At 45.1% G+C, this 27,595-nt stretch overlaps 1 protein-coding gene across 1 annotated transcript in view; it reads left to right on the forward strand.

Annotated features, from left to right (window-relative positions):
* Positions 1-11,288: 11,288 nt before the first annotated feature.
* The window catches only part of LOC133028187 (glutamate receptor ionotropic, NMDA 2C-like), a 33,894-nt gene continuing 17,587 nt past the window's right edge, over positions 11,289-27,595 (forward strand). The window contains exons 1-7 of the mRNA XM_061095381.1: positions 11,289-11,636; positions 12,976-13,074; positions 20,540-20,605; positions 20,685-20,873; positions 21,493-21,833; positions 22,451-22,565; positions 26,166-26,377. Of these exons, the coding sequence (XP_060951364.1) occupies positions 11,289-11,636; positions 12,976-13,074; positions 20,540-20,605; positions 20,685-20,873; positions 21,493-21,833; positions 22,451-22,565; positions 26,166-26,377 (1,370 nt within the window). The remainder of the gene's footprint in view (positions 11,637-12,975; positions 13,075-20,539; positions 20,606-20,684; positions 20,874-21,492; positions 21,834-22,450; positions 22,566-26,165; positions 26,378-27,595) is intronic.

Raw genomic sequence — 27,595 nt, forward strand, 5'->3', positions numbered from 1 at the left:
AATGCAAAAAGCTCAAGTTAAGCTTTAGTTAGGTCAAAGTCCCATGTTAGAGTTTATGTTTACCCTTATTTGGTTAAAAAAAAAATATAAAACCTTTAATTCCTATGGCCACTCAAGTTCTGGGTATTTGCTGTACCTGTTTTAAACCTGTTAAAAGTATCCTGGGTCCAATATCAACACTGCACTTTGTGGGCCATAAGTGTGAAGCTGATAAGATAAGATCACGTTTCTCAAAATATGTGAGTCACAGACAGACGGATATTTCTGGAATTATTTGATTCAAGGTTCAAACTTTGCTTTTTTTAGGAGGACAGTCATTGAAGAACGGTGACGTCTTTGAATAGTTTCTTGTGTCGAATCAATCTTCCAAAACCCCAAACATATTAAACTAAGAGTGACACAGAACAGAGAAATACAGTAAATCCTTTAAACGTTTCCCATTTTTGCTCGAAAATCCCTTTCTTGATTATTCAAGTTACGTCGATCAACTATTTGTTGAATTGACAAATTGCTTCATTCCACACATGACAGATAATGTGTGTGTTGTGTTGTGCGGCTGCAGATGGTGCAGACGGGAGCTGGATTTGTTGGGAGCCAATCCTCTATTGGTTCTCAACAAATCCACATCTCGCAAGACGCATGTAACATAAATCCTTCTTGACAACACAGAAAATTGTAGAATTCATTATTTGCTTGTCGGCCAGCTTTCCCCAGTAAACATAATTGTGTTACTTGCTGAATCAATCTGAGTTAATCTGTGGAAGTGATCGCTCTGCTGGCAGCCGCACATATGTTCTCCCCCCCCGGCTGGTTCTCACACTGTCCAGCTGCTGAGGGCGAGCGAGCCTGGATCCTTCCACACATCTGTCCGCTACTGTCTCTCTCACTGTACCTATCCACACACGTCACATACCGATATAGACGCCGCATCACGTCACACATCTCGCATCTCAAACACTCTATTTTAACACTCGTCAGTATTTATAGTGCCGTGTTAAAAGGCCTGTCACCTGACCAGGCTGCCTGCCGAGGAACAGAGAAGAAAGCAGCTTTTATTAGGAGTGATGGTAACCTGCGGAAGACAGAACTCTTTAGAGCGACGCAGCGCCTGTCCGACAAAGTGAGGGAGACGAGGGGAGGAGAGCAAACACAAGTCGTTTGTTCCTCCTCCGTTAAAAATCACTGTCACGAGCCTGACATGAAAAGACGAGAGAGGGAAGAGTGAGAGAAATCCGATAGTTCTCTCTCTCTCTCTCTTTCACACTCAGCGTCCCCCCCCCCCTGCACGCAGAGACACACCTTTCACATGTCAACATGACTCCAGTCCAAATTACCCTAAAAACCCCAGTTTGCGTTTTCACTTTGCAGAATGAAAGGAGTGAGAACTATAATCTTTCATCTCCTGCTGATAAGATTCCTAGAATGCAGATGTTTGCCTTTGTGAATGAACATCTGCAACACACAAAACACACACACACACACATTAGTATGGATGCAGCTGTTCCAGGTTCCTTGTTGTGTTTGCTTTGTCTCTTTGGTTTTACTAGCTTGTGTTTGATATCTGGAGGTTAATGTGGTGATTGTTGGCTCGTTGATTTTACAGGCTGCAAACAATCATTAGTTTATTTATAGATGCATCTGTCACTTATGAATAAAATGTCTGAAGTGCTCAGATCACAGTTAGCTGCTGAAAGGAATTGCACGTAGAGACATGACAGGTCTCCAAGAGTGAAGCCAAATCATCAACGCTGCCTCCTCCATGTTAGTGGATGGACCGTGGACAAAATTAAAAAGTACAATGTGCTAACTGAGCAGAAAAACTTTATTTTCACAGACTTTTCTGACGTTTCTGATTCGCCAACATACAGAGGTGTGAAGAAAAAAGATACAACTGGATTTCCTGGTGCATTCTGGGAGGATAAGCGCACACACAAGGTCAGTTTGTACGTTGTAAGTGGGCAGGGAGAGCATCGGCTCACACAAACATTCTGCACTGAAAACGATTTTACACTTGCTCTGTGAATATCTTTCTTCAGATTCAAGCTGTTTTCAGTGTCGTTCTCTGCAGTGAAGAGAGAGAGAGGAACCGACATGCTGCCTCGTTAACGGACTCGTAGTTAAAGCACCAGCAGAAGTTCGCTGTGATGTTTGCTTTGTCTGTTTATGGGCCACTGGCTGCAGAGTTTTCTGTCAATGCTCCAAGGTAAACGTGACGTCTGTTGACTCATTGGCTTTGTGAAAATGTATTCTCACTGATAAACAATGGTCAGAGCCTCAGGGGAGAGGGGGGGTGGGGGGGGGGGGCAAGGCTATTAATGGGATTCATTTTGAACCTGTTGATAGTGAAGTGAAGGGAAAGGAGGAAGAGATAGGGGATGAAACAGCAGAGGAATATATTGAGGTGATTTAGGGAAAAGAAGGCAGGATACGTGACAGGATGGAGGTGAATAAAACAGAGAAAAACGGGAGCAAAAGTGGGCTGAGAGAAGAGGAGGAGGAGGAGGAGGAGGAGGAGGAGGAGGAGGAGGAGGAGGAGGAGGAGGAGAAGGAGGAGGAGGAGGAGGAGGAGGAGGGGTTGTGCTGAAGTGAGCGAGGGAGAGGAGAGGAAGGGAGGCAGACCAAATCCTCACACCATTATTATCAGGACTCACATGCAGCCCCTCCTGTGATGGAGTGAGAGCAGATAGAGGGAGATAAAGGAAAAGATGGAGTTAAAAAGGAAATGGAAAGCGGGATTACTAGTGTGACAGCGCTGGCAGATGAGCGGCGGCGGAGCGGCGTTGAGGGAGGGAGAGAAACTCTGGTGGAGAGAGGCAAAAAAACAAATCAGTGCAACAGGATGAGGACCTGCTAGTGCACAGCCGGCCCGACCCTGAGACCTGCCATCTGTCCCGCCTTCCCTCCGTGCTCCCGGCGCTCCCACCATCAGCCAACATCTGGACCACCTCACATCCATATGGAGAAGAGGGAGCTGACAGAAAACCCCAAATATCATCCTCCCCTCATCCTTTTTCTATCACACAGGACCTGGAAGGTGCAGCATCTCTTTTGGAGTACCAGCACCACCACAGGGGGCTGATAACTGGATTGGAGGAGGGAGAAACTTTTGCTCCAGAGATGCAGAGGCTGGCTCAGGACCCTTCCTCATCTGTGCGTGAGCTTCCCTAACTTCCCCATGGATCTGTCGTGTGTGTTGCCCCCGTGCCGGGAGAGGGAGAAGGAGACGGAGGAGGCGGAGAGGGGGAGAAGGGGGGAAGCGGCGGGGAAGCGTCGCCGCCACCGCTGAAGTGTTACCGGCTGTTTGTGCTCCTCTGCTGGAGAGGCACTGTATCATTCTTCCTCCCCCTCTTTTTTTATCGCTCTCTTCTCCTCATCCGACCAGCAGGGAGCCTGAAGGATACAGACAGAGAGCTAAACACAGTGGGTCTATGCACATATGCACACACACTCACACACACACACACACACACACACACAGACACACACTTACACATTTTGGCTGGCTGCTCGTCTAGGGGCTCCGACACCTCTCTTCTTCTGTCGCCCTGTCTCTTCCCTCACTTTCCTCTCCTCCCCTCATTTTGATGTCCTGTCTTCACCTTCACGACCACTTGTAAATGCTTCCTCAGTGACTCACACACAGACACACACACACACAGACACACACACACACACACACACACACACACACACACACACACACACACACACACACACACACACACACACAGACAGACATACAAACACACACAGAAAAAGAACCGAGAAGTGAGATGAGGGTGATAAAAGTGAGGAGTTAGAAAGAGAGAATTTTTGTGCGTACGTCAAACACACACAGACACACACACTCACACACAGTGAAACACTCACACACACACCCAGTCACTGATAACTCACACATGCTCCCTCTCACACGAAGCCTTGGTCTACATGCGTACTCCTACAGGTGCTGAGAGCAGAGAGAGGCAGGTGAAAACCAGGCGGAAAGGAAAGAAACAGAAATAAAGAGAGAGAGAGAGAGAGAGAAAGAGAGAGAGAGAGGGAGACGTTTGAGGAGAAGAAGTCGGGGGACGATGGAGCAGCAGGAGTTCAAGTTGGATGACAGCAGAGAGCGCAGGTATGTCTGCCACACACACACACACACACATGTACACACACACACACTCCCTCACACTCTTATCCTGTCACTTAACCTGATCCACTGCAGGAATCCATAGTTTCTGTGTAAGTGGCAGGGGGGGGGGGGACGGATGTGCAGCAGCAGATAACCACAGACCTGATAGACAGGGGGGTGGGGGTGGGGGGGGGGCGCTCAGGGGGAATGTGAGTGTAGACACAGTGTAAGTGCAGTGATTCCTTCAGGTTTCACAAGTGAAGAGTTTCCTCAGGAGAACGTTCCCGTCTGAACCAGAGCAGCCGCTGGTGATTAGACCAGGAACCAGGAGAAGAGGATTTTATCTCCCTGAGCTTTGGTGGTTAGCTGCGTGTTTGGAGTGTGTGTGTGTGTGTAGGTTTGTGTGTGTGTACGTACCTGCGTGCTCACTCAATATGACTCATTTACTCATTGATTGGATGTTGTAGTTGCATCAGTTACCTGGTGATGCTCATCGATTCGTCCCATTAGCTGCAACAAGCTGCTCTCGTTTTTACTCATTACTGACCGGAGCTTCCTCTTCTGGTTCCCACGGATCATGTTTCAACACCAGTCGTAAACCACAGCTTCTATTAGACCAGCAGAGACCAGTGGTAGATGTATATACTTGTGACTTTTCTGTGATACTTTTACCTCCTCGGTTTCCTGAAAGTGCTCGGCTGCAAAATGATGACATTCAAACACGTGTGCCACAGTTTCTTATAGAAATGCATCGTTTAAAATCAGAGTGGTTTCCAACAAGGTTTGTCGTCCCTTCATGGGAACATCAAGATGGTTAAAGGATGATATTAAAAATATACATATTTACGGCCGTAAATTCAACATATTGTCATCTCCAACTCTTGCTCTGTTTTGGTCTCCACCTTGAATCCGGCTCTTTAACTGGAAAATTATATAAGGGACAATACCAAAAATGTTTACAAATATACTTGTGATACTTTTACTTCCTCAATCTTCTGAGAATATTATCTTGCTGCATAATGTGCCACAATGTCTTTAAGTAGTTCAAAGTCACATTGGTTTCCAGCCGGGTCAATAAATGGCTCCCAAGACAATTTAGTAGAAAAATATATATTCATTCCGCGTTTATGCTTTTTGCTTCTGAAATATTGGACAGTATGAGAACTGCTCTGGTTTATCAGGTTGGAAGTTATCATTTTGGCATGGGTCTGTTTTTCTAAATTTAAATTTGACTTCTTTAGGCATCTGACATCCTGAAGCTACAAATTGTTGTAGTTTAATTACAAGTGTATGACAAGTGGTTTCCAACATAGGGCTACGGGTCTGAGAACAGGAACACAGGATGAGAGATTTTTTCCTAACGTTTCTACTCTAAACTGATGGAAAACAGAAAAATAACCCAACTCATGACCACATTGCAGATATGAATTTGTTATGTTGAAGAGTCAAATGCCAACCAATGACATATATAACCAGGGAACGTTTAAAAAAAAGTATGTTTTCAGTAGCGGTGGCTGGAGATTGGTTGCTGCTGAGATCTGCTTTACATTTTGAGTGGCAGGGGGCCAAGCCAGCGTAGAAATGCCCCCCCCCCACACACCCCCTCCTCCACGTCAGTGTCACTCATACGTCGGGGGCTGCAACGATTTCCTATAAAGCTGTCAAATCTTTATGTGCGAGAGCAGGAACCCACAGAGGGATGAGGTTACGATGCTACCAGTTAAAACCTCTAATTATGATAAATTCCTGAGACGGATGTTATGTGATACGTTTCATAAGAAGCTCGGGGGGGGGGGGGGAGGGGGTTAAGCGCGACACTCTCATTTATTCATATTGTGATTTTAATTTGTATGTGGATGGTTTATTAGCCGGGATGATGCATGTGCGTGGCGTGGTGAGAGCTTCCTGTGACACACGCGCTCGCACATCAGCCTCCGCAAGTCATCCACGAGGAGCAGGAGGAGGAATGGAGGGATGAAAAGAGGAGTGGAAGGGTGGAGCCGTGGAGCTGCTTGACGTTGACAGGGCGCCGGCGCCTCGTTCGGGGTCTGTGGTGTGTTCACTGTCGTACACATAACTGTTAGTGTAACTGATTTAATGATGACTCCAGTGACGGGAGAGCTTCATTCCCTCCGGCCTCATGAACCCAAAGTATGAACAGAGACATTAATTGAAGTGTGTTGTGTCCAAATGCTTAACATGGAGCAGCCTGCGGTGGCATCTGAGGGAGCTCCACCATAGACTTTACATACGAGCTTCCCAAAAGCCAAAGCGTATTTATTTCCTGGTGGTTGGCTGCAGTATAACCACTGCTTCCCCCATAGTAGCAGATGGGACCTGGGCCAAACTGAAAAGTCAAAGTACACGTTAAATCTAGTGCATGTCTCAACGGGACCTTCCTACTGAGGCGCAATCCCTCGATTGCAACCACACAGATTGATTTCAATATTTCTGGCATCATTTCTCGACAATGGGAGGATGTAGAGAAGTATTGTCAATGTTTTTATACAGTTTCCACCAACTCCTGTGGAAGATCTCCGTCTCTGGTTGCTAAATGCTCCACTATCTCCACCGATGAGATTCGTACTTTGTCATCCGGTGCAGAGCAGGTAGCGACAAGTGGCTTCTTCAGTGCGTTTTGGGGCTGAAAAGTGTTTTCTCCTGCAAACAATTCACATTAGACCACAGAGAGTGAAGCAAAAGAATGAGGTCAAAGATGGTAAATTGCTCCCAAGAGCTGAGGGGAGCAGCACAGTGGGTGAATCTCGAGTGTGTTTGTCACCATGAGCGACTTCTTTCACTTGCACATCCATCGTTTGATCCACTTCGGCTTGTCTACATTACTGCGGATATGTTTTTGACCTGATATTTTCCTCTTCTTGTAATAAGACCGAGCAGCGCTTGCCAAATTTCGAGAAATTGGAACCTAGCCACCAGTGTTGTAGTAAACTATGACATCATCGTTTCCCAAACACTCAGTTTTAACATGTACACAGATATGGGAGTTTTTGAAAAAAGCTGCTCTGTGGAATCTGTATAATATTAATTTTGTCTGCTATAATATAATCCAGTTGATACAAACCATATATAATCCATTATGGTAGATCATTTCCTCCTCAGTGCTGCCCCCGGTGGTAGGAAGTTGTGACACAAATCCTTAAAGTGGTAAAATACAGTCAAACACTTGCTTGAAATAAACTATTTAAATTCCCTGTATCAACGTATATACGACTAGAAATAAATCATAGCTGCTGAATACATTTTCACACAGGGATTTTTTTTTGGGACTTCTCAGGTTTGCATAAATGAGGCTCTGGAGGATCCTGATGTTTTCTGCGGCTGTCAGAGCGCAGCGCCGGCGGTGTGGTGATGAGCGTGAGGCCGTCTACTACATTAATACCACCCCACTTATTCAACACCCCTAATTAATGCAATCAAATCAGTTTTTCGAAGGTGCCGGGGAATATAAAAAAAGAACAAGGTTGAAGTCAGACATGTTGATAATTCTGCAGTGATGATGCTCATCCCATCAACTAGATCCTCTCCGCTCATTTCCCCTCCGCCCCCCGGGGACTCTGCATCGGGACTCCATCATATCCCCGCTAAGTAGTTAAATGACTGTGTGTCCCAGGAGGTTCAGTGTGTGGTGCTTTAACAGAACAGACCTCGGCATCGGCTGAACACGTGGTCCGACACGTGGTCCGACAGATTAACGTACGAGAGGGGAGACAGAGTTGAAGTTTTTTTTGTTGCATATGGAAACTGGAGTAAGAAGAATTGTCTGTCGTCACTCTCGAGATTTTCTGGAATTAGTAGAACAACATTATCGTGCAAAGTTTCCTTTATTGGTAGGGAACTGAAAGGATAAAGACGATTATGGTCAAATACGACTTTCAAACAATGCATCCAATATAATTTCTTCTCTTCATAAAGCCCTGTTCTGCTCTACTACACGAGCAGAGAAGTGAATAATTCAGAAGGAAAATACACTTTTGCATAACGTTTTGTTTGTTTCATTGCCCGACAGTAAGAGGATAATAAATGTTCTGTATCAGTTGAAAAACAATAATAAAAAAAGATTATACATTTGTGTCGGGCTACTCCCGAGTAGGGAAAGATGAAAGCTGTCGTCATGTTTCTCAGAGTAATCACGTTTACTACCCTCGCTCCGGCTTGTTTTCCAAAACGTATCACTGCAGTTACAGGTTCTTTTGAATAGTACACTGCTGTGTGTGTGCTTGTGTGTGTGTGTGTGTGTGTGTGTGTGTGGTTAGTCATGTCGACGCTGACGCAGGTTCAACCCTACCTGAGTCACACAGAGTTTATCTCTCATGGCAGAGCTGTACTTCATCTGGAAATCTCCATAATAATGTAAAACCTGCTCATGCACGACCGCACTCAGTCTGCACATATACTATTAATATTATTTTAGCATTTAAATGCACAAACATATCAGGTGGGATTATGCAATATTTGACATCTGATTTTTTTTTCATATTCATCTCCATAGCTGCTCAATTCATCTGGAATATTTGTCTTTATTGAATTTACTTGTGAAATTCAGTTAAAAACAAGATACTGATCAGATTCCTGTTGTGTGTTTATGTGTGTGATTGAAATTCAGAGGCAACACATTGCAGTCGGCCCCTGGTGGTCACAGCCTCTGTTTGGTGTAATCACACTCTGTTCTACTGCTGCTAATCTGGAGCAGATACACTTACACTCCTTTAATTTACTAACTACCACACACACACACACACACACACACACACACACACACACACACACACACACACACACACACACACACACACACACACACACACACACACACACACAGACACACACTCACACTGCTAATCTGAGGCACCATTATGCTGCTTTTTTAAAGAGATTACGCTGTTAAATGAACATTTGACCCGCTCGCCAGTCATGTGATCCACCCAGTCAGCGTTGCTTGTTCCTCTCTCTCTCTCTCTCTCTCTCTCTCTCTCTCTCTCTCTCTCTCTCTCTCTCTCTCTCTCTCTCTCTCTCTCTCTCGCTGTTTGACCTTCATCTCCACATTTAACTCAACTTAACTCAAAGCTGCTATTAGTAGATTTGAGTTGCTACAGGCTGGCGAATTGTTACCGAGCCGTATAATGATTTTTGAGATCTCCAAATTTTTTATGATTATGCTTATGCAGAGTTGTGCCAGGTCTGTGCGTTTTTTCTCTTTTAAAAGTTGCTTTCAGTTTAATGATTCACTAGAGACAAATAAAGTCTCAATGATTCAAAACCAACAATCACAGAATTATTAAAAATGTGATGAAGTCTATCAAATCTGCTCAAACTCCCCAGAGGATCTGTATAGAAACCAAATCTTCAGATGTAGTTTTTTGCCTTATACTCTCAAATATTGATTTAAATATAAACTCGAGCTAAAATAACCAAATAAATCAAATTAAAATGTCACTATATGCAGACGACACTGCCTAATACATTTCTAACACAAGGAAAACGTGCAAAATATCTGATCTAATAATTTTTTAAGCATCATACACCTGCCCACAAACGAAACCCACAAGATCTTTGATGAAATCCTTTAAAAAGCCTGTTCCATGTCCATCATTCCTGCCGTGACCCTGTATTGATCGGGGCCTGTATCTAATAACGGGGATGGATTGTCTCTAAAAGGTTCAAACTGTATATTTATTTCTTTGGGCACCTAAAGCCTGGGAGCTTCAAACCTTATTAAAGAGAATGATTGATATGCCAGGAGCATGTACAGTGGGGGGGTGGGGGTGGGGGGGCGGGGGGGACACGTGTTGCTTAGAAAGGAGCTTTGAATCAAAGGAGGGAGGTGCTGTTAATTAACAGGGAGTCTCTGATGGCCACGGATGAGACAGACACTCTTTAGAAAACTATAACAAACAGCATGTGTGTGTGTGTGTGTGTGGAGATCTCCTACTTGCTGTAAGAAAAGGCCACCTGCCTTTATCAAAGGTTCAAAGGTATTGATTCTCTGAAGAAAGATCTTCAAACAGCAAACGTATGATTGAAGTGGCTCCAGCAGATGTAGCCCAGAGATAAACGTATGTGTACAGCTGAGAGGACAAGTTACGGCTCAACAAGATGTTAATCCACAAAAATCTTTATAAGAAGATAAAGCAGAATATCAGGGATATTTGGAAAATACATGAATATGTAGGTGTTGTTTTCAACTCGTTGTTAATACTCGCAAACATTTTCATTTAACAGAGTCATAGATAAAAATCTGACAATCTGGAAAATTGTCTTATCGACCTCACACTTGTCTTGTGTGTTGTTCAGGGTCCAAAGAAGAGCAGTGTTGAATTGTTTGCTTCTTTGGAAATGTAATGGTTTCAATTTTAATAAACCTTAGGCTGAATAGACGACCAGTGCTCTGCAGCTGCTGCGGCTCAGACTCATCGATGTAAATCACGTTGTCGATAATGACAACAGCAAAACAACCGGTTCTCCACTCAGGGTCCTGCGTTCCGAGTCGAGCTTCTCTGAACTTTGAACAAACCGGTGAGCAGCTCTTTGTCCTGTGGAGTCCAGCAGCAGATCTTCACTTAGATTAATTTACTCCACCGGGTCAATCTGACGGTTTCAGAAGGAAAAGCTGGAACCAGGTCACAAAGCTCGTGTTGGAAATGTTTATTTTACTGAAGTAAGGTAATGTAATGTAATCCTGGTGAGGACAGTCGAGGACCTGTGGGACAGTTGTGGCATCATGCTTACTCTGCGTGTGTGTGTGTGTGTGTGTGTGTGTGTGTGTGTTTGTGTGTGTGCATGCTGAATTAAAGATATGTGGAGATGGAGAGGTGATTACAGTCATGACACTGGGGGCTGGATTACAGAGGATTACATGCATGTACACTTGCACACACACACACACTTGCACACACACACTTGCACACACACACACTTGCACAGACACACACACACACACACACACACACACGCACACACAGTTTTACTCATGACACAGGAGTCTAAACACCGAGCTAATGAAGTAGAAAAAGGTCAGAGAGCAATCGACCATGAGAGAGAAGTAAAAGATGGATTGTGTCCAAAACATCATAAAAGTAAAGCAGCACTTTTGTGTGACTCTCGTTCTTTCCCTCCTCTCTCTGCCTCCTTCCTTTCCAGGCAGTAGGCTGGCAACATGGCCATACCTCCTCCCTCTCCTTGGTCTCCACTCTTCCTCCTCTTCCTCCTCTTCCTCCTGCTCCTCATCTCCTCCCCGCTCCCCCTGCAGGCCCGGCCTCTCCTCCTCCAATCGTCCATCAACGTGGCGGTGGTCTTCAGCGGCTCCAGCTACCAGAATGAGGTCAGGGGTCGTCTCAGCGGGGAGAACTTCGTGGACCTGCCCGTGGTCGTCAGCCCCGTGACGGTGTTGGTCAACGACACCAACCCCCGCGACCTGCTGACGCGCCTGTGTGACACCATGACCACGGAGAAGCTGCACGGCGTGGTGTTTGAGGACGACGTGGGCTCCGGGGCCGGAGTTCAGGTAAGAAGCTCCTCGGCAGAGTCACGGTGTTCAGTCGCCCAAATGTTTGTTTCCTAAAGCTACACGAGGAAACAGCTGTCCTGTCCTGTCAGCTCACATCACAACTAGGGTTGCAAAGGGGCGGAAAGTTTCCGGTAAATTTCCGGAAACTTTCCATGGGAAGTTTCCATGGGAAGTTTAGCTCGGGAATTTTGGGAATTTTGAAAAAAAAATAAATACGCAAATTAAACGCTGAGCAATAAAAGCATCATTCAAAACTCTATTTTAAAGATGTATGGAATGCAGCACACGCTGCATGTTGAGTTTCAACCCTCCACTGTGCATTATTCCATCACATGCACAGATAATTCCCAGCATAGAAACTTACTAGTCAGGTAAGTTTCTATGATATTACTGGTGAAAATATATTGGCATGCTGATTGAGGATTGTTCATCTGTTCATCTAGCCTATTTCCATTCATTTATCCATCAATTATAAAATATTTTCACAGATGATTCCAATTGTTTGGCTAACTATTTATATCTCTGGCATTGCATTAGTGTTTTTTTTACAAACTTTTTTCTCATCTTATTCTACAGAACAATGCAACGTGCACTATCTCATGTGTGGAGACATTTCACCCCATCCAATGTAGAAGGAAAGGCTGTGAACATTTGCAAATACTGTGCAAAGACCTATGTTAAGAATGACACAACGATGCAGAAGCATAGAGTCAAGTGCCCAAAGTTTCCTCAGGGCTCAAATCAGCCTATGACAAAACAAAATGTTTATATTCATGTCTGTATATGACAAGGTAAATACAGTTAGTAAACATTATCCACAAAATGCCCGTTAATTCCCGTATATTCCCGTATATTCCCGTTAATTCCCGTTAATTCCCATGGAAAGTTTCCAACTTTGAATATTCCCGGAATTTTGCAACCCTATTCACAACACGAAGATGGTCCCTAAATCAATCCAGGGGAAGGAGCCCTGAGAGAAACCCGACTTTACTGTAAAGTGTTTACTTAGTTAGAGAAGTAAAGAGTATTTTATTTGAAATGGGAAGTTGAATTTACAAATGTATATTTTGGAAATGCCCTTTAAGCCCTATACCGTTCTCACTTCACTGGAGAAAAGCTTTTTATTGTTTCTTACATGATGGCGTTGACACCAGAATAGAAACTCCACAGGAAACTTGTAAGGACTTTTCCTTCATGTGCTCTTCAGAGTCGGAATTGAAAGTGGAAATTAGATCAATTCTTATTTTACGATACGATCCAAATCTCCACTGAGCTGGAGCAACATTCTCAACTCTCTTTCTGGAAAAACATGGAGCCCGTCTGTTTTTGTCTTCAGGTGGCAGAAGTGGCCCAGATCCTGGACTTCCTCTCCACTCAGACAGCTCTGCCAATCGTGGGCATCAGCGGTGGCTCGGCAGTTGTCATACCATACAAGGTAATGTTGAAATAATGAGCCTGTCTCTTCAGCTCCGGCCCATCACCGGCTTGGAGACTGGATTTCTCTGCTTACACTTGCTATGCCACAGAAACCGCATTTCACCCGGAGGTATTGATGTAACATTAGACACATAGAGTATAATGTGCAATTAAAGACGAAAGGACAAAGAGATTGTGGGAATGAATTGAACAACAGCCTCTAGTCGAGCCTGTCGCTGCAGCGCTCGCTCCTCACAGCCTCCTGTCTTCGTCAGAACTCTTCCTCACCGGCGTCATTCAGCTTAAAACAACTTAAGTAGGTCAGAGCAGTGAAACCTACTTTGGGCGAGCAACTCCCTGCATGCAAATATTTGGATATGAGCAATACAGATGGGTGAATTGTCAGTGATGACTGCAGCCATCGACCCTCATCAGCTCCTCTAATCCCTGAGAAAAGTCTGTGAGCTGTGGGAAAGGGAAACTTTGCGAAGGGGAGACGAGTGCTGAGGGCGATCTGCGCCTCGATCAATCATCCCTGAGCAATTGAGGAGCAGCAAGTTTTTCCTGCTATGATTTAACAAGTATCTGGCTGATGAATGGATACGGAGAAGCTGTGAGAGCTGTGTAGTTAGACAGTAAAGAAGAGATTAATGGCGCCAGGCTGGATTCTTAATCTACGCCTTTTCTCCACTCCTGAGCAGCGTAATGGCTCCATCCCTCCTTCCTCTCGCTCCTCCTGTTCTTCTGCTCGTCTTCACCTTCCCGCCTTTAACTGCTTAGCTGTCATCAACACCTTGTATTTATAGAAGTGACGCTCACACGTGGAAACACACATGCAAATGAGCACCCTCACGCACGAGATCACACCCCCAAATGGGAGAATCCTGAGATGTGTGCAGAATCACAACCTGAGATTAAAAGTGTAGTGATGAGAGCACAGGATTTCACCCCCGAGGCCCCAGGCAACATTTTGGTAACCCCTCCCCGTGTTGCGTTTATCAGATTCACATTAATCAAAAGTATTTGGAGGCGTCATGTCGTACGGCGGACGGGTTTTAAACAGAGGGAGATGTCGCTGCAGGAGGGAAGTTGATTTGCTGTATTTTGATGGCGGAGCGGGAAACGCAGAGTGAGTGAGTGAGTAAGAGGCGGAGAGAGGAGTGAAATGACAGCTGCCTGAAGGATGTGTTTTAGAGTCTCACAGATGCATCTCCCTTTCCCTCTTCATCCTTGTTTCCTCGCTTTCTTCCCCACTTCATTCTACTTCCCACCTCGTCTCCTATCTCCCGTTACTCTCCATATTTCCTTTAAGGCCCTTCAAACCCTCCAATTCTGTTTTTTTTTTAACCATATTTCCCTCCTGAACATATTTAAATCCAGTTTTTGGGCTCTTTTGTGCATTGAATCCATTAAGCGACAGTGCCGTGCTCCTCCCTGCTCCCTCGGAGCTCCAGGACCCTATTAAACAGTTAATTAGACCCTTCAGGAGGCTGAAACCCCCCATAGCCCTTCATCATTCACCCCCAAATCAAAAGCACTCGCTCTTCTCCTCCTTCTATTTTTCTGTTTTGCTGCCTTCCTTGCGTATTATCCCTCTTCCTCCTTTCGTCGCTGCTTCACCTTAAATTGGGCGACAGCGGAGCTCATATCCCAGATGTGCTGTTCGTCCACCGGGCAAAAGTATCTACGAGCCAAAGTATTCCAAAGTATTTGGGGCAAAGTTTGTCACTGGTCTACAATCTGTATTATGTCATTCGGCTCAGTCTGGCTTATTTAACCTCTCCGCTCGACGGAGGCAGAGAAAAACAAACGCACAGATGGGACGTTGTCTGTTGTGCCGAGCGACCGCTTGCCTGGCGAGCTCAAAGTGCTGAGTGACAGTTCTCTATATAGCTCAAAGACTTATGCTCTCTCCTCTGAGGTGCGCCTGTCGAAGGCCTCATTCAGCCCCCCCCACACTCGCTCCCATTCTCTCTTACACGCTCCTTTGTTGCCAGCACGGGGAGAAAAAAGCTTGTCGGAGCTGTTTGGCACAATGGGACAGGTGGATTGGACGGAGAAAGACATATGTCTGAGTGCGCGAGTCTCTTAGGGGATAAAAGAGCTCAATAGTGCTTGATTATCAATAGCCTGATGATGATGAATATCTTTGATGGTGGGTTTAAAAAGAAGCAGCAGCCGTCCGGGCCACCTATTTATGGCTCCTGTCTCAGTGATCTCTCTATGGCAAACAACAAGGAAAGGAGTGAATGAGACGAGGATGAAAAGACGGAAGTGTGTCTTTTGTCAGGCGGCACATACATCAAGCGAAAGGAAATGAGAAAGCGCGAGGAACGGCTGAGAAGAAGCATGAAGAGCGTTCAATAGGGCCTGTGAGCGAAAAGAGAGGAAAAACATCTTTTTCTCACAGAAGCTGGAAATTAGGGATTGAGTGTGTTTTCTCTTTTTGTATATGTGTGTGTCTGTGTGTGTTTGCGTGTGTGTGTGTGTGTGTGTGTCGGTTGGCTGGTGAGTCACTGCAGTGTGCTGGGTGATCATTAGAGGGAGCTGCATCCAGATGTCGCGTCTTGGGAGTGGTGCAGCCGGAGAGAACAGGAGACGAGTTAAAGGGATAGTTCCCCCGAAAAATTAAAACCCCCCATTATTAAGGGTTTGAGTGACTTTCGGGGTCTCGGGGGTGAACAGCGTTGCAGCCAAATCCAAAACAATTGAAGTAAATATCAATTATTCAAACGTAAATGTGTGAATGAAGATGTTTCGAGTCAAATTTGAAAGCCCCTGAAACCCTGAAAAGTGTTTTGTGAACTCAAACACATATTTTCGGGTGAACTGTCCCTTTAAGAAAGGGAGGATACTGGTAAACAAGGTTGTGACGGGGGGGAGAACGGGTGACGACCACAAACTCTAAAGTGTAACGTCAACTTTGGGCTGAATTGTCTCCCCCTGGAAATTCAAAAAAGCTGATTATAGATTAATGTCTCATCCAAGAACAGTCATAATTTCGTTCACACCTGATACATGATGTTCATGTAATGATGAACGATGATTGTGATAGTAATTGACTTCAGTCTCCTGGAAATCATGTCATTCTAAATTCTGTTCATGTAAAAACTACATGGTGAATAAGAATGAAATATGATCCTCATGATGCTGGAACGTCTCACTCGGTGAAACTCCTCAAACACGATCTTTCCCTGAAGACAACCAAGTATTTTTGTTGCCTAAACAACAGCAGCTGAAAACCGGAGCCTGACGAATGTTTTTGCCCGGAAGGCAAACTTGTCCCCGACAGCAGAATAGGGGGTTTCACCAGGTTTCATAATGTGGCTGCAGGGATCCTCCTGCCATTCAGCCTCAAAAGAGTAAAAGTGAAGTCAGGCGTCAGTGTTTCACTTCGTACTGGAAGCGTTGGATGAGTTTGACGTCCTGGCTCATGGGTTCAAGTCACGTTCATTCACACTAAACTGAGAAACCTCTAAATATATATTATTCTTAATGTCAACACATCCAATGAAAGGACCGTAAGTACCTGTGTATTTACTGAGTATTAAAATGGACGACAAGACAGCTTCAGAAGTGAAGCCAAATCATCTGGATCGCCCCCTGGTGGCCGGCTCCATTGAAACTGGCACCAGTGACTTTATGATGCTGAGACAATCCCCCAACACCCAAAACAAAGATTATCACTCTGCTTCAAAAACGTTGGAAAAAGATCATTTTTAATTTTTGAATCTAGTATCCGCTGACTCCTTGTTAAATAATAAACCTGTCACAAAAATGATTTGGCCGCTGAGTAACGTTTAGGGAGAGAACAGATGAATTAACAGCACGTGACGACTCGTATCTGTTTTCATGAAGCACTGTTAAATGTCCCTGTTGTACAGAGTGAGTGTTTAATCACTCGTGAAGCAGATTTTGCTCATTAACGTTCTGAACATCAAATAACGAGCGGTTGTGGTCGTAGCCGGTGATAAAGTCTGGAACAAACGGGGCTGACAGCTTTTACGTGTCTGCCAGTAAACAAGAGCTAAAGCTTTTTTAAGAGAGAACCTGATGGATTTCTGAGGCGAAGCTCGAGAATTCTGAGCGTGAAACATCGATTCTTACGATTTGAAGCCGTCCTGGATCCGGGAAGTCGGACAGAATCAATCAGTCAATCAGAGTTTCTTCTTTCGGGTTTTGTCTCTGTGCTCGGACTGACCTGCTTTCTCCGGTTGTCCTTCCGTACTCCCGGCTCCGCTCCCCCCCTCGCCCCCCCCCCTCACTTCTGACTCTCTGTTGGCCTCATGGTCCAGAAACCAGAAACTCCAGAAGCAGGTCACGAGGAGCCCAGAGCCGCCGCGCTGTATTCCCACCTGAAACTGGTTTTTATCGCTGGGAATGAAATTACGTTGGAGGCCAGGCAGCCTCCCGAGGTTCACAGCATGGTCCAGTAATTTCAATAAGGCACTCTGTTAAATTGCTAAAGCTGCGGCTTTTAATGTAGTTTCAGAAGTGATTTTTTTTTTTCCGTTAAAGGTTATATATGGAGGGGGGAGGAGAGGAGGGGGGGGTGGTAAGACAGGAAGGCTTCTCTCCAGTTTAGAGCCTCACGAGCTGAGATGGAGCTTAAAATGCTTTTTCTACACTAAAACTAAAAAGATTGTTTCTATTTAAAGGGTCATGTCAAACGCATATTTTTCTACTTGTCTTAAAATGAAGAACGATTTGGTTTGAGGTTTTGGTTTTGACATTAATATTGAAAGCTTTCCACCCCCGACTTCAGTGCAAGAGAAATGGGCAGATTTTTTTCCTCAACTTTCTTAACACAATTGTAAAAGAGTACTGGAGTTACTTTCCATTACAGGAGTTGGGAACTTGAATAAAAGAGATTGAAGAGTAACATCCACGTTATTGATGCATCTCGGGTCCACATGCGATCGAGCATCTGTGTCGGCGACCTGCTCCCGGGTCGACCGGCGCCGGTCTGTCCAGCCATGGGGGGGGGGCTGGTTCAGTGCAGAGTTCTCCCGGTGCAGCCCGGTGAGAGGAGTGTGTGAGCAGCCAGCGTGTCCACCATCCTCCTGTCACATTACCATACGCTCCTGCAGCAGGACTGCTAATTACGTGTGTGTGTGACAGCCGCATTGCCAAGGTGGTGAGAAGGCTGGGAAGTGAAGGTTGGACTGGGTACCTGTATGTATATGTGTGTGTGTGTGTGTGTGTGTGTGTGTGTGTGTGTGTGTGTGTTTGTGTTTGAAGTTCGAAAACAAGCAAATTTCCTTTCAATTCTTTTTTTATTTCACTCAGAAATTCAGTTATTTGACACATTTGCTTCTAATTATAAAAATGATGAAACAAGTGATCGACACGTTCTTTTCTATGTTTTAAAGCTTAGACTCGACTAATTGGATTTTAATGACGCAGCTCACCACTCCTCCGTCACAGCAGCTGAAGTGGGACACCGGCTTCAACCCGGACTTCCAGTCATTTTTTATTCATTCCCTGGCAGCCCGGCGTGGCTGTGTACACGCTCTTTTTATAGCTCTTCTGGTGCACAGCCCAGTCAGTGGTCTGCTGGAGGTTTGATCCCCCGGAGGTGAGTCTCCAACAAGCTCCGGCGGAGATAAAACCCGGCGAAAATTGAGTGAAGGAGAGTCAGGCTGTGATATTCCTGTGGTATTCCTCAGGCTGCACGGCTCCCCGGGGATTTGCAGACTCTCTGAGCCGTGGGAGAGGGAAGAGCAACAGGAAGAGGAGATGACAGCTAGTCACCTCTGAGCCGAGGAGAGACGATCTGAGACCTGCTCTCAAATGGCACTTGACAGTTTCACACTATCTGCTCCCTCACTCTCTCCGTCTGAACACGTGTGCTGCTGCGTGTGGACGTTTCACTCGGCTCCCGTCCTCGCTGCTCAGATGAGGGATGTGACAAAGAGAGAGGACGCCACGTTACTCTGATCTTCACCTTCTTGCAGCAGCTCGCTGTCCGTTAGTGAGTCAAGTTTAGAATATTACTCCTCGTGTTGAACCCGGCACAGTGTTGCTCCTGCTTACATCACAGGTCGTCTCATCCCTCACAGCGACGTCAGGACGCTTGGATCTTTCATCCACCCTGTGACTGCAAAGGTCCAAATCAGAAAAGAGCAGAGGGATGGTTTGAATCCGCTGAAACAGTCAGTCTCAGCTGTCAATCACGATGTTTCACCCCCTTTTCATAGCATTAATTAACTAATCAACTTATATCATTAATTAATACCTTTGTCATTTGAAGGTTTCATGTTTAAATCCCTGTAAGAAATGTGTCTGACAGCTGCTCTGACGACTACCTTGTTATAATTGAACATTTTGTGTCTTATCTTCCTCCCGTCCCTCCCTCACTCTTCCTCAATGGCCTACTTTTTATGAATGATATTTGAAGGACATTCCATGGCCTTTAATTCAAACGGCCCTATTAACTCTACATCCCAAATGCGATGCACAAAAATACACATGGAAGTGTGTATGCAAATGCATGAACACACACACACCGCCGGACCACCCCTCCGTGACAGAACGAGAACAGCGGGACTGAGCGTTTGTAGTTCAGAGACATTTGTACCAGACAGTGGCTGAATATGGAAAATCAAAGCTCTTTTGTTAAATGTAAGAGGCTGTAAAAGTGCAAACTGAATAAATATCCATGGTAACTGCTCCATATACGACCCACGACTCAGCATCTGAGTCTTTATTAACTTAACGGGTTTATTGTGTTTATTGTGTCCCTACCTGTCAAACCCTTTTCTCTTGTTTGGATGTGGTTTTAGCGATTTCTAAACTTTCCAATGAGGCTCTTGGAGATTATCATAAATCGCCTACTGGAAATATATGAAGATTTTTAAAGATGTCATGAATACAAGTGTCCTCTGTCCAAGCTCACTTATAATTTACTTCTCTCTATTCGCTCCATTTGTCTCTTCTTTTCAACCTAATTGGTTTTAGAGGCCGTTCCACTGTGTTGCCTGCTTGACTTTTAATGGAAATACTTTCACAAGTGATAGATGCCCTATTAATTGAGATCAAGTGATTAAGATTCAGTCTAGTTCTGTTTAGGTTTCATGTGAATTAAACTATTCTGCAGCAGTGACAGCGTTTCAGGTCATTTTCTTCTGTTGTGACAGAATCGCTGTTGTTACAGATCTTTGTTTTACTGATTCACTCGAGATATTTTTACCTGAGCAGAGTTTATCTTCTCACAGACGAAGAACAATTCATGACCCGAGGGCTCGTTCAGAACTCGTGATGTTTTCACAGAAGCGAAACGAAATCTTGAAATGAATAAAATTTTCTGCATTTTTTGAGAAATAAAGTCCTACAATGACAAGACAACATTTCAAAACCATTTTCACAGCGAACATCGGTTCTGCAGAAACGACAGCAGCACTGAAGTTGCTGTTGCGTCACCCATATTTGATTTCCTGAAAGATTTTCTCCACCTGAATCCTTAAACCCGAGTCTCTTCACAGGCAGAGGGTTCCTCCTTCCTGCAGATGGGAGCGTCTCTGGAGCAGCAGATCCTCTGCATGTTCAAGGTACACAAATAAAAACCACTGACGATTAAACCTCAATCAAACAGTCGAGAGTCTCATCAAAACTAAATCCTTGTTTTAGCTCATGGAGGAGTACGACTGGGGCGAGTTTGCGGTGATCACCAGTTTGATGCCGGGATACGACACCTTTGTGGATATCGTGGAGGCCTACACAGATACGTCCTACTTCCTGTGGAACCTACAGGATATACTGACTCTGGAAATGTCTGTTGGGTCGAATGATGCGAGGACAAAGCGCATGCTGCAGCAGGTACGATGAGAAACACACGAAAAACTGTCGATAAAGCTGTTTTCAGTCAGGAACTCTGGAAAATGTTTTGAAAATTGTGTCCATACGTTATCTGGAGTTTGTCTTTTATTCATTAAGAACATGACGTATATTTTTTGCTGCGAAAATCACAAAGAGACATGTTCTCATCTTCATCAGCATCTTCCACACTTTTGTTGCTCCTTCTTTTCCGATATTTGCATCTTTCCTGTGTCATATATGAAAACTCAATTATTACAATCAATGTATTTTAAAGTTTAGCATGAGTAGGAAATATCCAATTTTGCAAACATAATATTATTTAGCTCAACAATATCGTCATATAACAATTTAACTTTATTACTTAACAACAGGGGCAGTTGTCAGGTTTTAATAATCGGTATAAAATGATTTAAGAAGTATTGTGTGTAATCAGCTCTTTTGATTCACTGTTTTGTTTCTGTAACTTAGAGAAAACTTTAATCTGCAGTTAGCAAACTTCACTGAGTCTAGAGGAACATCTGGAGCTGCTGTCTCCTGATGGTCTCCAGCGCTGCTCCACGTTCAGTTTTCTCTCTTCCCTGTGAGTCCCCACTGAGAAGGTCTCTCCTTGTGTCTGCAGGTGGACTCTCAGGTCCTGATGGCGTACTGCTCCCACGACGAGGCTCAGTATCTGTTCAGCCAGGCAGCAGAGGTGGGCCTGCTGGGGCCGGGCTACATCTGGATCCTGCCCAGTTCGGCCGTGGGCAACCCCGACAGCCCTCCACCTGTCAGCTTCCCCATCGGCGTGATCGGCGTGATAACGGACCAGTGGAGGAAGAGCTTGCGGCAGAGGGTGAGGGAGGGAGTCGCCATCGTAGCCAAAGGGGCCGAAAGCTTCAAGAATCAGTACGGTTTCATTCCTGAGGGACACGGGGACTGCAGCAAGCCGGCGAAGCCCTCCAACAACAACACTCTGTTCAGGTGAGGCGTTGCTCACAGACTCTCTCTATTAGAGAGATCCTCACTGATGCAGAGACACGAGACCATAGCTTTAGAATTCAACTTTTTTTGTGTTTTGCTCACAGTTTGAAATGCAAACTTTATGCCACGGTTATTAAGTTATAAGGTTGGATTCATTATTCATGGCTGGCCGAGACGTCTCATCAGGCAAAAGCCACAAACACGAACGCTAACACAACTAAAAGAGCAGAGTTAATCACTTCCTCTGATGCTCTGAGCTTTAAAAAAAGTTTGTGTTCTTCCCGTTGGAAGGAAAAGTTGTTCCGTCACTTTTGCGTTGCTGTTTTCTGTCAATGGGCTCGTGTGAGTCTGTCATGGACGTCAACAGAATCACTCAGTCCTAACACGATGCTCTCCACCAATCACCTGCCCCCGTCTTCCCCTGATGAACCACTTCCCGTCTCCCACATTAGATTAAACCCAGCGGAGCTTTAGGTTTAATTAGGAGGTGATAATTACGTGTGTTTATCTTTGCACATGAATATGTAAATTCCGGTGTGATGTAGAAGTTTCTTTGATTACATGCGACGGTACTTTCCCTCCCCGTGTTTGAGAGTTTGTTTTTCTCTGGGCTGCAGGCACATGCTGAATGTGACGTGGGAACGGAGAGATCTGTCCTTCAACAACCAGGGCTTCCTCTCCCACCCCTCCATGATCATCATCGCCCTGGACAGGGAGAGACTCTGGGACAAGGTACGAGCTCCAGAGACACACGGACACAAACAGCACAGTGACCTGAAGAGCGGCCAATTGCTTCAGTTGTTCTGAGGACAACGTCATGTACCTGGGAGCGGCACGGTGGTGCAGTGGTTAGCCAGAAGGGTCCGGGTTTGAACCTGTGTGTGAAGTCTGCAGCGTAGATGGTTTATAAAAAGATGGACGACACGACTGCTCCTTAAAAGTGAAGCCAAAGCATCTCGACCCCACCTTGTCATCTCCATGTTAATAGATGGGACATGGACCAATCTAATTAGACACAGTACAGGTCAAACTATTATTTCTCAATCTAAGTTCAGTTTTGATTAGTTTCTTCGTGTCGTAAGAGCACAACATGATTGACAGCTCCGACTGACCCCCGATTGGTCGATGGCTGCTGTTCAGGCTCCGGCTCCAAAGGCACAAAATGGTGATGGGTTCATCGGTTTCATGAGGAGGTGTAGACCTGTTGTCCATCTTTATTCACAGTCTGTGGTTTCCATGTTCTCCCTGTGTCAGTGTAGACGTGGAACTTAGGTTCATTGAACACGACCTGGGTGGTTGTGTGTCTCTGTGTGTCTCTGTGTGTCTCTGTGTGTCTCTGTGTGTCTCTGTGTGTCTCTGTGTGTCTCTGTGTGTCTCTGTGTGTCTCTGTGTGTCTCTGTGTGTCTCTGTTTGTCTCTGTGTGTCTCTGTGTGTTCGTCCTGTGATGGACTGACGACCTCTCCGTGCTGTAGCCGACCTCTCGCTCCTCAGCAGATAAGGGGTAATATAAATAATGGATGGATCACGTAGCTCATGAAGTATCTTACGCTCACTGTTCTCCCTCTGTGTCCTCAACACTCGACTCTGTTGATGTCGCCGGACACAACAAGTTAAATGAGTGATCTGAAAACAACAGTGTGTGAGTTTCCTGCTGGAGCAGCGTTCTTCTCTTACTCCGGTTTCATCATCACCATTTCATGAAGATACACATACACACACACACACACACACCCGCACACTGCCCGAGGGTGTATTGAAAAAGTGCGACAACACAAAGAGACCTGAACGTAATCTCACAGCTACAGTTGAACTCATTTATTTCTCCCCTGGAAAGACCAACCTCCTTTGTCAATGTCACCTCGCTGGCTGGTGTGTGTGTAAACGGTTGTGTGTACAAACTGGACATTGAGTTGTGCTGCAGTGGTGTGTGTGTGAGCGTTAATGTCGTATTTGTGCAGCCAACACCTTTGACACACACACACCAGGTCGTCCACGTGCTTTGTGCTCATGTCCAGGTGCGATGCGGCCTCACAGCAGAACGAGTCACATCCCGAACACGTGTCTGAACTCAGTGAATCTGCTTCTCGGTGTCATTACAACTCGATCTGTCACAGCCTCCTTCTCTTCCCCCCCATCCTCCTCCTCCTCTCGTCCTGTCGCTCGTCCGTGAAGATGACAGCTCGTGGCGTGCTCGCTCTTTTCAAGTCTTTCTCCTCCATCGTGACACCCTGACACTTTAACATGATACTTTCCCTGACGAGCCCTTCTCAGAGTTCCTGTCTCCGTCCTCCTCATTTCTTTTCCACCTGTAGAATAACCACAACAAGTTTGAAGCTGGATCTGTTTGCTACCTGGGACATAAGATGTTTTTTATTTCGACTCAGGACTTCACCGTTTGGCTTCTCTCTCGCCCGAATCATCAGTTTCATTTCCAGCCGCAGCAAACAGCAGCTTTCAGCGAAATAACAAATCTCCAGTAAACTGACTGTGCTCTGCGTTCCCGGCACTAAAGAGTTAGTGACCAGCTGGGGAACAAGCAGATGTTTGCCTCGTAGGGTGGAGGAGACCAAAACACTGTTAGAGGGAAAGTGGATATTACTTTTTATTAATCACTGGTGGACAAATGCTACTGCTGCTCAGTCTGTGTAAATAGGCAACTGTTTGTTAATATATTTGAATGTTATTTTGGATGTGTGCAGTTTGAAGGAAACATGGAATTTTTTAAATAATAAAGTGTTTAAAGTGGAGCAATACTCTGCTTAATAAGGGACATATAACCAATCCAGGTTCTTCTTGAAGAATCACAAGACTAGAGACAAATACCCGAAAACAAAATGATTTGAGTAAATCACCTTCAGCTTGTGGAGCCAAAAAAAAGTCTTGCACAAGCCTCAGTCCTCTGACTCCTAATTAATTCTCAAATAATAAAGCTGCCCTACACGAATCATCATTCCACAAAAACAACATTATATAATACATTTATTTCCTGAAGGATTTGGGGGAAATTCCTGCATTTTAACACAGGATCCAGAAATAAAAATAAGAAGTTCTAGCTGCTTCCAGGAGTGACTTCCTCTGTGAGACGCTAAGACGCATGAGAATCCCATAAAAGACGGACTGAAGTGATTGATCTCCACAACTGCATCGCCGTGCTTCACAGATGGCGCCGAGAAAACAAATCACCCTCCTCCACATCACACTGTACCTTCGCCGCAGATTTGTAAACCATCCGTGTACGGGCGAGGGGAAGAGCGTTAGCGTGAGGGAGCCGAGGAACAAATCAGGAAGCCGCTGTGAGAAAGAGCTCTCATTAAAACGGCGAGGGAGCGAGTGTGGCGTGCAGTAAGTCAGAGCGGGCTGAGCTCAGTACGGCTCATTAGCTCGGGCTGATGTGACAAACAGTCCTGCTTCTCACAGAGGGTTTCACTGAGCTTACTGCAGACTCCGACGGGATTATTCATTGGGTGATGTGATATTCTGCAGCAATTCTGGTCAGAAGTGGTTCCCCCCCGACATTATAAAAAACTCAATCTGTTGCTTTTTCCCCGGAAAGGTTTTTTCCGTGCCTGCAGCTCGTCTGCGTCACATTTTTCATTCTGCAGAATCTCTTCATCATACAAACCTTTTATTTTCATATTATTGAAGCAGCGAAGACAGAAAAAGTAAATCGCACTTAATCACTCGAACGGTTTTCATTTATGAACGGTGACATTTAAATCTGTTTCCTTTAGTTCGACCAAAAAAAGAAAATTCATAATTGAATAATCAGTCAACAGAAGGAACACGGACTGAAGGCAACACATGCTGGCGTGTATTATTAATGTGATGCAGGCAGTTTGCACGTTGTATTCGTTTCTGGCTTTTTCCCCCAATACGTCTAAGTCAAACTTTAGAGTCTCAGTTTGCATTAATGAACTCGCTCTTCATCTTCTAATCCTCTTCCTGCAGGTCAGTGAATGCAAATTCTCCTTTTTAACATAAAATTAACTAATGGGACTCAGTGGAGGGCAACCCCCCCCCAAGGGTTCCCTTAAATCCAATCAAGCTGCACCAAATTTCACACACTCATAGATATCAGTTCTCTAAATGTGCCAGATTTCTGTTGTCAAGATCCATGAAATGTTCACATGGAATTCAATGATTATGTCAAGAAAACAATGTAAAGAAATTTCTGGATCTGCCTTGATATTTAAGGACTTCTGGTGTTTCAAAAAACAAACTTCCTCGGTGCAGGTAAACTTTTTCAACCCCCTGAGTAGTTCAAGACAAAACATGAAGTTGAAGTCAAACATGTACATGAGCTCTTTCTCCCCCCCCCCCTCTCGTCTGCAGGTGGGCACATACTCTCGGGGGATCCTCCAGGTCCGCTATCCCGTCTGGCCTCGGTACGGCAGCTTCCTGGAGCAAGTGTCGGACGACCGCCACCTGACCGTGGCGACGCTGGAGGAGCATCCCTTCGTCATGGTGGAGAACGTGGATCCCGGCACCGGCACGTGCGTCCGCAACACGGTGCCCTGCCGGCGTCAGTCCAACCGCACAGAGAGGTGCAACACAAAAAAAACACACACTCACCTTTATACATCTGAACTCAGTCGCAGAGTCACATCAAATTATCGAAGTTTAACCAACTTGTGCCTCGTAGTTACGATGACAGTGGCGTCAATCTGTCAATTAAAAGTCCGTTTGTAGCCCCAGATAAATTTTGATGAAGCCGAACCCCTGATATCAGTGGAGCTGATACCAGAGATATCTCGGAGCTCATGATTGTCATTATTCAGCTGGAAACAGCGACTGAATTCCAAAGGAGCCGGGAGCTTTCTGTGTCACACTGTCGTCATCAGCACTTCCACATTTACTCCTTCTCATCCGTAGCTCAATGTCCATATTATTCTAAGCATTTGTCTCTCTCACCCCAGGTTTGCTCTTATTAATAAATAATCAATAAAAACATGTATTTCAAAGGCGGGCATGGATTTGGATTGAGCTCAGAAAACCAGGTTTCTTACGGCACGATGTGCGTTGACACATTTCAAATAAAACCCAGTGCTGCACGCAGACATCTGCACCCTCCCTCTCCCGTTCCTCTGCCCTAGTTTAGTTCTGACTAGACACCGCAAACCTCCACACTTCATTAAACACAGAGTAATTGTGTGTGCCGAGTGTCTAAGCACTTTAAAAACACACCTCTGGTGTCACACACAGATCGCAGCGTGGCAGACAACAACCATTACACAGCTATTAGCTCTGACTCCCTACAACAGGTGCTCGCCAGGAATACACAACGTCTCCATCGTGTTCAAACAACCACGGAAAACAGAAATAGTTTGTAAATATGGCCAAAATTGCCACTAAATACAAAATAGCAGGCTTCCTGTTTTGTTTTTACAATTGCACCCAGAGACTTTTTTGTTTGTCTGGTCATGATACACCTGTGTATTGATTTTTGTGAAGATCGGTCAATGGGAACACCTTCCGGGGGTCTCGGGGGGCACCGTTGAGCCATTTTGCGACGCCCATTGAAAATTCCTTCAGAATACGTAAATTTTCACCACTTTCTAACTTTCGGCAAATTTTGGTAAGAAGTTGAGCATGTTAAAGCCCTCAAAAAGCCAATTCATTTGCCTGAATAATAATAATAATAATAAGTACAAGTGTATCAAAGAAAAAATGTGGAATATGGCCAAAATGGCCACTAAATGCAAAATAGCAGGCTTCCTGTTGTGTTTTTCCAATTGCACCAAGAGACTTTTTTGTTTGTCTGG

Source organism: Limanda limanda, chromosome 21 (assembly GCF_963576545.1).
Source record: "Limanda limanda chromosome 21, fLimLim1.1, whole genome shotgun sequence".
Classification (NCBI taxonomy): domain Eukaryota; kingdom Metazoa; phylum Chordata; class Actinopteri; order Pleuronectiformes; family Pleuronectidae; genus Limanda; species Limanda limanda.